Source organism: Arabidopsis thaliana, chromosome 2 (assembly GCF_000001735.4).
Source record: "Arabidopsis thaliana chromosome 2, partial sequence".
Lineage (NCBI taxonomy): Eukaryota > Viridiplantae > Streptophyta > Magnoliopsida > Brassicales > Brassicaceae > Arabidopsis > Arabidopsis thaliana.
This window is the reverse complement of record NC_003071.7, coordinates 2,990,130-3,002,151: the sequence shown is the minus strand read 5'-3', so window position 1 is coordinate 3,002,151 and position 12,022 is coordinate 2,990,130. Positions and strand designations below refer to the sequence as shown.

General features: G+C 34.9%; 1 protein-coding gene, 1 long non-coding RNA gene and 3 pseudogenes across 5 annotated transcripts; 2 read left to right on the top strand and 3 right to left on the bottom strand.

The window, feature by feature from the left end:
- Window positions 1-466: 466 nt before the first annotated feature.
- Window positions 467-1,256, bottom strand: AT2G07220 (annotated as a pseudogene; the record flags this gene model as incomplete). Its single annotated transcript has 1 exon — window positions 467-1,256.
- Window positions 1,257-4,097: 2,841 nt separating this feature from the next.
- On the bottom strand, window positions 4,098-5,570 carry AT2G07213. The gene is made up of 2 exons (NR_140197.1): window positions 4,929-5,570; window positions 4,098-4,785 (listed from the first exon to the last, which is right to left on the bottom strand). It is a non-coding gene; the product is annotated as an other RNA (long non-coding RNA).
- On the top strand, window positions 4,263-5,376 carry AT2G07215 (uncharacterized protein; the record flags this gene model as incomplete). The annotated part of the gene is made up of 4 exons (NM_147265.1): window positions 4,263-4,448; window positions 4,544-4,645; window positions 4,818-5,132; window positions 5,242-5,376. The coding sequence occupies 4 exons, from the start codon at window positions 4,263-4,265 to the stop codon at window positions 5,374-5,376; spliced, it is 738 nt and encodes a 245-aa protein (NP_671798.1).
- A 1,107-nt stretch (window positions 5,571-6,677) lies between the features above and the next one.
- AT2G07212 lies at window positions 6,678-7,914 on the bottom strand (annotated as a pseudogene; the record flags this gene model as incomplete). Its single annotated transcript has 1 exon — window positions 6,678-7,914.
- Window positions 7,915-10,049: 2,135 nt separating this feature from the next.
- AT2G07210 lies at window positions 10,050-11,754 on the top strand (annotated as a pseudogene; the record flags this gene model as incomplete). Its single annotated transcript has 1 exon — window positions 10,050-11,754.
- Window positions 11,755-12,022: the final 268 nt, after the last annotated feature.

Sequence of the window (12,022 nt, the reverse complement as noted above, 5' to 3'; positions counted from 1 at the left end):
CTTGTGCCTCAGTTGCAACAATCTCCCCCCTAACAATGTTGTTGACTCTACTCATTTTGGGGGTGTTCATTGGTGCCATACACAGCGGTCCGTCGGGGTCTGAGTAGTAGTGCGCCACCTCGTCTTCGCCTTTGTATATGGGTAAGAAAAACTTTATCAGATCCTGCGGTTAGTTACAAGTCAACATGAATGTTATTTGGATAAGACTAACTGTATTTGCTAACATACCTATCCTTGCCAGACAATTGTTACTAGATACTTCGTCTTCGTCCATTAGATCCTCACTAGAGAAGCTTATACTCTTAGCCGGTGTCTTGAATGTCGAGTCTGTTGAAGATAGAGCCACTACGGATACCACGTCAGCAACTGGAGCCGCGTTGCCAAGTGTAAGACGAATGGCTTCCTCCGGGTTTGAACTTGTTTGCCCTCTAACATCGTTATCCGTAGCTTTAGCTGGAGTCGTGACGAGCTGTCCTACCGTAGAGCTTACCAGTCGTATTTCTCTCTCCTCCATCTCTCGCAGCATCACTTCCTGTTGGTTCTTCCTCCAAACTGCGAACTCCAAGTCATTGATGCTCTCTTCGTCCAAGACACGTTCTTTCCCTTTAGCGGTTGCAGTTGGATGGCCTTAGGTTAGCGTTCTTGGTGCGACGCTTCCAACACCAGTCTCTCCCGTGTTTTCTCTGATAGTTATACCCCCTCCCCTGACTATATGGGGTCCTGCACCGTATTTGGCTAGACCGACATCACCGGTTACACTATTACCAGAGACGATACCATACAACATTCTCGTTACTGCGGAATCCCAAGCTGCTCGTGTTTCACTGCTATTCCAATACTTATCGGATATCGTTTCCGAGGTCATATTCCCCATATCTAAGACGCTTCGGTGGGAATTTACGGTTGATGCTCCCAACATTTTCCGTATGATCTTCACCTTCAGGTGAACCTCCTCTAGATCAGATCGGATCGCCATAAACAAAGTCATATCCTCATCATCGAGAATAGGTATTGGGTTTGCCCTCTGCCAAATCTGGTCCCATCATCCACTGCAGCCATTGGTAAGACAACTCCACTTCATCCTCCGACCCGAGTGACAGTCTCTCCTTCACGACGGTAACAACTTTAGCGAACGTGTCCCTTTCCCGGAGTTTTACCGCCAAGCATAACCCATCTAGTTCTGCTACGTGTTCATAGCACCCGTACTCATCTCTTTTCCATTCTCCTCGAACCAGCCGAACAACCATCGCCATTGCACCTGTCGATAATCACCCATAATTGCAAAGTTAGCGGTCGTATGAGACAAAGTTTTAAAACCCTTACTTAGCGCTCACTTTTTACTCATATACACATGATGAACAAAGTAACTTGAGAATTAAATTCGTACCTGAGCCTTCAATTACTCTGATCTTGTTATCGTCGCCTTAGTAAATGCAGATATTTGAAGTTAGGTGTTTACAGTTCTTTTGGTGAAGCAACATAGATAGGGGCGTAATAAATACACAAACACGCAAACTGAATTATATCTCTCATCATCATTACAATTCTCTCTCTCTTTAAGTCTCGGCGGCGTATTTTCTTGCAGTTTTTGTCGTCTCATTAAATGCGGGATATGCGAAAATCTCGTAGCTTACACTACGCGTATCATTAGCTATAGGGCCAAATCTGGCATATTTATTTTGCATGTTTTCTTTCACCTAATTTTTGGTTTTACATGTACACATCCTTAAATAAATCCCCGTAGAAGTATATATATTTAACTGACCCATATTAGAACTATATTAATATACAATAAATGTTATAAAATTCAAATCTAAATAAAAACAAAGAATTAACTATATCATATAAAAGAAAAGAAACCTACCAAAAGCACGAATCTGATTTACATTTCCCGTTTGCATTTTTAAAATTTTCCAAAGCAGAAAAACTAAAGCCAACTTTTCATCAGTTTTTGCCATTTGGTAAGATGAGCAAACTTAATATTAAATGAGTTATAATTATATGTTCTAAAGCTTGGAGAGTGATGACCAGAAAATATTTTATGAACTACCATTCACCTTCTTTAATATCTCTAAACTTGTTGAAGTTGTAAAATACAGAAAAAGATAATATAAAACAAAACCAAAAAAAACAAATAACCATTGTATCCACGAGAATCATGTTTTTTTTTTGCCATCCTTCATATTGTCAAAATTGTAAAGATTGAGAATCTTCACACTTACAATCGAATATGTGAAACATCCCTACTTTTCTTACTTATGCCAAAATAAACAGTTCTTTTAAAAAGAGATTAGGTAAAAGTCTGCGTTATGCCACTGGTATTTGTTTTGAAAATGTGTTTATATCTCTAACAATTTTAAAACTGTTGATATATCATTAAAACTATTAAAACTATTGATACATCAATTTTAAAACTATTGAAAATGTGTTTAGTACATGAATGCGTGTAGAAGGTTCTTGAATCCTAACTTGATTGATGAGACCCAGCGACGAAAGCCTAATAGATATAATTGTGGAATTTGGTATGAAATTTAGGATGTTGTGTAAGCGTGCAGAGAATTACATGGTGGTTAGGACTTGATTAGAACTGTTAAGTGCATGGATTTGGTTTGAATGATCAAGGTAATATGCTAGAAAGATCAGGAGTTTCTACGTTTTCAAACCCCTCCCACAGGTTAAGTTTATTGTTTCGCTTGAGGGCAAGCAAAAGCTAAGTCTGAGAGAGTTGATATATCATGGGTTTTTACTGATTTCTAACATAGTTTTGGGATAGTTTTGAGAGTCTTTCTAGTGATTTTCGTATGTTTTGTAGTCATTAGAGGTGCATATATACTTTTGAGAGCTATGGAGCATAATAAGGAACTTTGGAAGCTTTTCAGCAAAGAAGACCAGCAAAAACGTTATTCATGCGATGGTGTCGATCGACAACCTTATTCGACAAAGAAAATCCCCACGTTTTACCAAGTCTTAAAGAAGTCCCATAAGTTTTTCTTATTTGCAAAATAGACCATGCACGTTTTTAGTAACGTATATATATATATATATATATATATATATATATTTAAGGTCATTGTTTAGACCTAAGAAAGTTTTGTGTAAGAGACATACTTTTGGAGAGAAGAATCATATCCATTTAGAGAACATTCTGAAATCCTTTTACTCTATTTCATATTATAATTCAATGCAATTTATTCAAATCAAGATTTGTGATTCTTTGATCATGTCTAAGTAGTCACTTTGTTGGGTTTAGGGTGTCTCACTAGGGATTTAGATTGATTAGTAAATCGATAACCTGTTAGGATTATTTTTAGAGTTCTTCATCTATAATTGTTCTTACTGCTAGTTCTAGATTGATCACCTAGAATTTGATCTTAGATAATAGGTATGCCCAAAAAAGTATCTGTCATCAGAACTATTATAGATGAGCCGGGTTTATAGGTGTGTAATAAGAATCGACATGTTTACTAAGTTGAAGTTATAAAACTCGTTAGCATGCATGTCTTAAATTAGGGATTTGCCAAGCCAACACAAGGAATCTTTAGCCTTGGACATAATGAGTAATATAGCGAACCACAAGTTACTCTGTAATAGTGTTTGAGTTTAAGAACAGTTTGATAACAATCCTAGTCATAGCAAGATCTACAATTTATCTATTTCCTAAGACTATCCCTAGACCTCACGCTTTAATCTCCTGAACTCACAACTCGATTTACTGTTTTCTTGTCTTTTACTTTCATCTACTTTGTCTAGCTTAATATTAATCATCATAAGTTTATTGTGTGAACAACGAGAGCTTAGTGAAATTCGATCATTCAGTGCTAACGACGATCTCTTATTTGAGGGAATAAGCTTAAGGATAATTTGAGCTATATCAAATTTGAAATTTTCGAAAATTGAATATGACCTATGAATGATACTTTGACAGAGGTATATTAATTTTTTGTTTGTTTTCAAGATTATCATGATTGGTCTTGTTTCTAAGTGATTATTTTATAATTTAAAATCTTTAGCAATCAATTGCTTTTTTTCTCAAGATCATAATGATTGTTTAAGTTTACCTTTTAAGGGATTCATAATCGAATCTTTGTTTTTTTTTTGGACAAATGCTTGTTTTCATACAACTAAGATAGAAACAAGTACAATGGAAAGAGGATTCTAAGATCCCAAAGTTTAAAAGATAACAAAAGTAGGCATTCGCCAATACCATAAGAAGAAAAGCAAACACACAAATAAAATATATCAACAAAAATTCCAAGAGAGCTATGAACCAAACACACGGAGGCAATTTGGTACTTGTAAGGTCGAGGATTGTTGACAATACTTCCACGAACAAAGCAGCGAGAGAGAAAGTGGTTACTGTCACAAGACGTAGTAACGTTAACAAGGGCGCCAAAGACAAGAGTCTCGTCGGGACGAGAAGTACTACACTAAGTAGAGCTTTGGCAAAGGTTCGGACAAGGTTTTGGTAGAGAGAGAATGATCGTCGAGGCGTAGATAGATTGATGCGATACCGTAACAAAACAGGTGGGTCCTCTCTCACAAGAAGTCCATAGCGGCCAAGGAGATTAAGGAATTCCACACAAAGCTTGTAGTCGGGAAGCTTGATCCAAACTCGGGAAGGAAAGATGGTTGGGATGTTCTTGAAGTTGGTCGATATAGATGTCGGCATGAAGTACTTTGATAGAGGGCTTTGGTGACCAGCGTCACATCTCCGACAGATTGGACGCATCAAAACTAGACCAAGAGACTTCAAAAAGCAAACATAAAGCATAGCCCTACATAAACCTAGCACCAAGGTTCTTAGAGACTGTTTGCAGGAGCATAGCAATGAGGGTGATTCGCCATTCAAATGGTGTCCATGGCCACTCAAAACAGAGAAACGACGCCTACATTGGGACAGACTCTGCAAATTGCAGAAAGAAACAAACCTGGGCTTAATTGGTAAAGGACTTGGGTCGCAAAATATGGGCTTGGGCCGCAGGGGAAATGGGCCAACAATGGTTATAGGGCCCATAAAGGCAAACCCTAGAAACCAGATTGCTGGGCAAGAAGCGTTGGAGGCGCGGCGGCTACGGTGGAGGGGTACGGACCGCGTCGTTGGAGCAGACATCTTCGATAAAGCAAGAGTCAGGGTGAGAAAACTGTATGGCGGATCCGACGCGGAGGATGAAACCACGGCTGAAAGTTTTGCAACAGATCGATGGAGAAAACCTTGGGAGCAAAGAGGGCCCGTGGATCTAGGGACGATATGGCGATGGAGACAAATCTCAAAATAGAAAAGTTGAACGCAAGTGGAGTCGAAAGATTCAGTCACTGTTGTCTTTGATTCGCAAAGTGTTGGCAGAGAGTGTAGATGGCTCAGAGGCCACTGTCTAACTATGTCGGAACGCACTGCTGCAAAGAGGGGATTCAACAGTAGAGAAAGGTTCGATAGGTTTGGATTAAAGGGATTGCAAAAGAGGAAAATTAAATCGAAGCGAAAATTTAGCTTGAAGATAAAGGAAACAACTTGAGAAATGAGAGAGAGATTCTGACGCCGGCGAGCTTCAGCTCCACCGGCGTCGGAGAGGAGATGGAATATAGCGTTCTCGATAATAGCGTCAGGGAGGTTTCTAAAAAAGTTTCATATTCGAATCTAATCTGTTAGATATTGTTTGAAAATCCATTTAACCCACACAATATATAATTGAAACTGTTATGATTTTGCACCTCTCAAGGGTTCAAGCTTTGTCTCATTTGTCATCAACACAAGAAAGCGGAAACATATCAAGTAAAATATGGAGAAGAAGAGAAATATAAAACAGAGCAAGATGAAGGAAGAAGAGGAGCTCACAAAGGATTTATTAACCCGGTTCATGGCGTTAACGAGCCACTACATCCGGTCGGGATCAACAGATCCCCAACTCCACTATGAAGAAGAAGGTGTTTACAAAACAAGAAGCTACAAGTGACCCGCTAATACCCTCCACTAGTACTTAGACTCACTCTGTAATACTTCATGTATCACTCAGAGAACAACAAAACAAGCTTATACTAATACATGTTTTCTCTCATCTCTACACCTTACTAACTCTTCTTCTTAGATCTACATTGTAATATCACTCTCTTTATGCTCCCTTGGCGTCTCTCAATGAACACAAGCACCTATATATATCCACAGCTAACTAGGGATTCCTTGTGCAAAAGCAAACCGCAAAGATTTTGAGCACAACCAGACAAAATGTCCTTATGGCTAAAATGAGGCTACTTCCAAGCAATTTCTTTCATACCCGTTTCTCCATGAGTGTGGTCCCAAAAGTAACTCAACCAAGGTTTGATTTATATCACCTTTGGTTAGTCTTCAACTTTTGTGAGTTTGACACTTAAGATTAACTTGTGCTTCAAGCTATCATCTTCAGAAAAACAAACATTGATAATTCGAAAACAATATATATATTAAAGAAACATTATAAAATATAAAAATTAAAAGAAGTATCGTAGATGTAATAAAGTTTTAGAAATATTGTAAGTTCAAATACTAAGCATAGTTCAAAATAAAACAACCCGAAATATAAAAAAGTATAAATAAAATAGAAATAAGTTCATCACGTAATTTTAAAATTCACGGATCGGCTTTACGTTCTCTAGAGCATCATTCTCACCTTTGATATTGCGGCTGGAAACACACAAAATTCAGAACTTATAGTTAGTCATTAATGTTTTGGTTACTGCAGAAAAAATACAAAATGTTTATGGATTTACATGTATTTTGGGAGATCTATCTCAGGGAAGGTTGGATCGATGTACAGATGTGAACAACAAAATTCACTTATTAAGACATTCTCACCTGTTACAAAATAATGATATAAGTTAGATAAAAAAAAAACAATGAAATATATATAATTACAATACTTTTGACAAACAATAAGAATTTACCAAGAGGTGATAGAACAGTAACCCTCAACCTCTGTGTTTCTCTAGAAGCGGACAATTGCAAGAATTGGTTTATTGCTATATGAAACTGAACAATACGTTTAGTCCACTTTATAACAAACAGTTCACAACATTTTTCCACAAGAAAGCACTTGATTTTCTGTCCCTAAACAATATGATTCAATCTGCAATACTTATTTCTTCTAAGTTTCATATTCATAAAACAGCAGAATTCTTTATACACCTATAAATACAACAACTTACATAGTGTCCACAATGTCGAAAGAGACATACATGTACTTATAGTCAGTCTCACCCTGATGACCAACAAATGGAAAATTCTTAATAGCAGAGATATTTGACACCACACCCATAGCGTCTAAGTGGAACAGAAGATGTTAATAGATTATATAAAAATTAAATGCATCACATACTAACAAATATAAGCAGATTTAAATGATAACAACTTAAATTCTCTATACACTTACCAGTGACATACTCAACTTCCTAAGACGAAGGATACTTAATGTCTATGGGAAAAATGAAATCAAAGAAATTACTTTTCTTAATTACTAGAACAGGCTAAACACTTGTTCCCCAAATAAACTTGATTTGGACATGAAACAAAGAATAATTAACTCTGTTTGTTGGATAAATGACTCGAAAATCAGAAAGATGAAAGCAGATGTCCGACTTGAGAATGGGTCAGAAAGGATATTTATAGTTTTTTTAAGGTATGGTTGCATCTATTCGAGTACCCAGGTAAAAAGAAAAGAAAAAACTCTCTTTTAAAGAAGAAAAAAGCCTCTATTTCAATCGTAACAAAGAAAATTTGATAAATGAACCAAAAAATAAAAGGATCCAAACCTTTTAATCAACCAAAATCATGGTTGTAACTTCACCATGATTCTTTGGAGGATGATTCCAGATAGATAGGATCTTCACATAAACCTTCCATTCGGTCAAGTTTACATTCAAATCAGTGAGCTTGTGGATAGGCTCCATATCTTTCAAAAGGAAGTTTTTTTTTGTTTTGAAAGATAAGCATTTAGATTAATGAATTTTTTTAGTGTAATTAGTTTTATATATAACACGGAAGATTTCTCAAAAAATACAATGATTGACAGTTGATGTCGCAAAGGAAATACGAATCGTTTCAAACCAATAGGATTTATTGTGAGTTAAAAAAAAGTGATGACGTTTTGTTATTTTCCAAAGTATAGCGTGTTAGAATATTTTCTATTGATTCAAAATATTTTCAGTTGCCAAAATCTATGGAATTATAGATATTAATGCGTGAGTCAATATCTAATTAAATTTAAACTCTATGTAATAAGATAAAGTAAATAAGACTATATTAATCTATAATAAAATATAAATATATATTAGACACTTATTTTATGCCATCTAATCAACGGCTCATAACAATGCATTTGAATGGTCAAGATCATTTTTGGCCATCTAATACTATTAGGCCATATAAACCAAAGATATATAAAATAAAAGGATTTTTTTATCATAATACAATAACACAATTGTTTGCATTTTGGTACAGGGTTATATTAAATGAAATAAAAGAATGGTAAATCTCGTAGCTCATATATGAGGAGAAATAAGTTAATTTTTATTATTCAAATGCACTGTTTCTGTTAATACAATTAGGAAGGAGATAAATACGAAATAGGCATATAACGAAGTCCAAAATTAATTGTTAGGAAAAATTTCCTAAAATTTTGGTTTCAATATTATCATGATTGGTCTTGTTTCAAAGGAATGTTTTTTATAATTTATAATCTTTAGGAAAAATTGGAAAAAGAGAAAAATAATAAAAATATTGTCCATCTATACCTTTTATATTCAAATGTCACAAATTCCTAATCTAGCCTTTGTAATTTGTTTAACCAATTTTCAAATAAAATTCAAAACAATTTGTAGCCAAATGATAAAGAAGTCATGAGGATACTTTTAATGTTGAAAATATATCATTTTTGTTGTCGTTTTAGATGAGTAAAATATGGTCTACGAAGTTTAGAATACCCCTTCTAAATTTGGAATGCATATTCTATACATTACACATGTTCTATAAAATTTAGATATCGTATTCTATAAACTGTAAAAGTTCTATAAAATTTTGATATTGTATTTTATTAACTTCACAAGTTCTATTAAATTTAGAATGCGTTTATGTTCTACAGTATTTAGAATGCTAACTTCTACAAAATTTAGAATACATATTCTATACTTTGTTCTTTCATCTAGGAAAATTAGAATTTATTTTCTAACATTTACTCATGTTCTAAAATTGTTAGCAAACACATTCTTATTTTTTTCTTTTATATTCTACAGAAAATAGAAAACAAATTCTATGTAATTTATAATGTATTTTAAAAAAAAAATAAATAAATCTTAAAATAAGGTAATCAAATATTTTAGCAATATGATATAATTATGTGTGATCAAATTAAATATAGAAGTTAAGATTGCGTCTTAATTTTTGAGAACTTGTATTCTAATTAGTCTATAATTCTCCTCTTTATACCTAAGTGAATTAGATTACACTTATATGTTCTTCTAATTGTTTTCTCCTTTTTCTTCTTCCTTCGACTCTTTTTTTTTTCTATCATTCTTCTTTCAAACATGTTGCAGATTTACGTTACTTGTGGTATATGAAGATCTTTTGCTAATAAAGAGTGGAAAGTTATTGTTGATGAAGAAAAATATGCGAGATTACTCATCTTGCAATCTACAACAACTCTTCAAGACCTAAAGATGATGGTCTTAGAAGACTACAGAACAGAACTTACTATGGTTGATGTTGAATTCACTTACTTACCTACAGATCTCGGTGTTGATTCTCCTCCTATTCTTATGACGAATGAGCGACAATTGAATTTTTTGTCGAGTATTATAAAAGGAACAGTTTAATGCGGTTGTGTGTGACCTTTAAAGTTAAAGGCGATGATCAAAGGAGTAGAGTGGATATCGAATTGGATGAATAGCCACGTGATTAAATCGAACGAGATGATGACCGTAACGTGCGTAAAAATCTGCAGTATTGGTTGATAAGGATACACCAAATGTTGGTAGAGTTTGTGATGATGTTGAATCTACGTTGGCAGATTCAATTGTAAAGAAAGGAAAATATTTTAGAAGCAAGGAAGTTGTACCGGCAACTCTAGAAATATGTGCGATGAAGTATAACTTCGACTAAAGAGTTACTAAAATGATACGACATTTTGGGGTATTCGATGTGTAGACAACGGTTGCAAATAGAGGCTTCGGGCAGAATATTTAAAGGGGTCTACATATTTCAAAATCAATAAGTATGTTGCTAAACATGATTGTGCGCCTTCAAAGAAAAAAAAAGTCTCTAGAACACCTTTAGCAAGAACAATTGGACATCTCATTATGCATAGATACGAGGGTGTAAAGAAGGGCCTAAACCCAATGATATCATCAATATTTTGCGTACAGAATATGGATGTGAGCTATCTTATTCCCAAGCTTGGGAGTCTCGGGAGTATGCAATTAACGAGGTTAGAGGGATACCTGAGAAAAGTTATGGTAAAATACCAAAATACTTGTATATGCTAGAAGAAGCTAATCCTGGTACGTATACAAATTTAGAAACTGATTGTGATGGTCGATTCAAGTATCTATTTATTTCTTTTGGTCAATCAATAAGAGGGTTCTACAAGGCACTCCGAAGGGTGATTGTAGTAGATGGAACGTTTTTGAAGAGTAAATACAAAGGAGTTCTACTAGTTTCTACAGCCGTAGATGGTAACTCTAATTTATATCCAATCGCATTCGGGATTGCTGATTCTGAGAATGATCTTTCATGGGAGTGGTTTTTCATGCAACTTAATTTTGTTACAAACGATGAGAAAGATTTAGTTTTTGTGTGAGATAGACATCTCTCGATTGGTAAAACAATTGCTACAATTTTCCCATTAGCAAAACATGATTTGCATCCACCACTTGCTGAATAATGTGATAACATACTATCACGGAAGGGGTTTGGTTGATATGGTTGCCAAAGCGTCAAAAACATATAGGGTTACTGAATTTGAGGGTTTATTGACGCAAATTAGCAACATTAGTCCAGCGATTGGAGTATACCTACAAGATGCTAATGTGAAAAAATGGGTTTGGTGTCATTTTCCCGGATATAGGTACGACATTAACACCAACAATCCTGCTGAGTCAATAAATTCAGTGTTGAGATCTCCTAGAGAGTATCCAATAATTCCTTTGTTAGACAACATTAAATGTTGACACGATGGTTTCATGAGCGTAGAGCTTTAAGTGCAAAGCATACCGACCCTTTAACTGTTGAAGTGGAGAAAAAGATTGATGGTAGGATAGAAAAAGGTAAAACACTGAAAGTTTATCCGGTTACCGAATACAGATTTCAAGTTAAAGGTGAGTCATCTAACTACGTCGTTGACTTGGAAAGAAAGATATGTTCATGTGGAAAGTTTCAGTTAGGGAAAAGTTTGTGTCGTCATGCCATAAAAGCTGTTTTTGCAATCGGTAAGGAGCTTCATGAATTTGATGATGAAGTGTATGTAACTGCAGCTTGGAGATCATTATTCAAAGAAACAATTAATCCAATAGTTATTCCTGAAAATAAGTGACGTGTCCTAAAACATGTCGAAAATGCTAAAGTCCTACCACTTGAAACACGAAGAGGCCCTGGTCGACGAAGAAAATTAACGAAGACACGAAACAGTGGAAGACAATATACGATCATCAAACAGATCACAAGGGTCTAAGAGGCATAGGTGTGGTTGTTGTGGTCAAGAAGGACACAATAGAACAACATGTAATATAGCAATATAATAATGGTTTGTTCAATAATTCTAATTCTCACATGAAGTAGTGTTAATTGGTATTTCATTATCATTAAATTCACTGTGTGATTTTTTTTTTTTTCAGGATTGTTTTGAATGTATGATCGTTGGGACAAGAAGACTATATTTTATTCTTTACTCTTTTTCTTTTATGAACTCAATTTGTCTAACTATTATATTTTATCTATGACGGGTTTTAGATACGATAATTCAGTTTTTGGATGATATATGACGTGTTTTATATGCAATTTGGT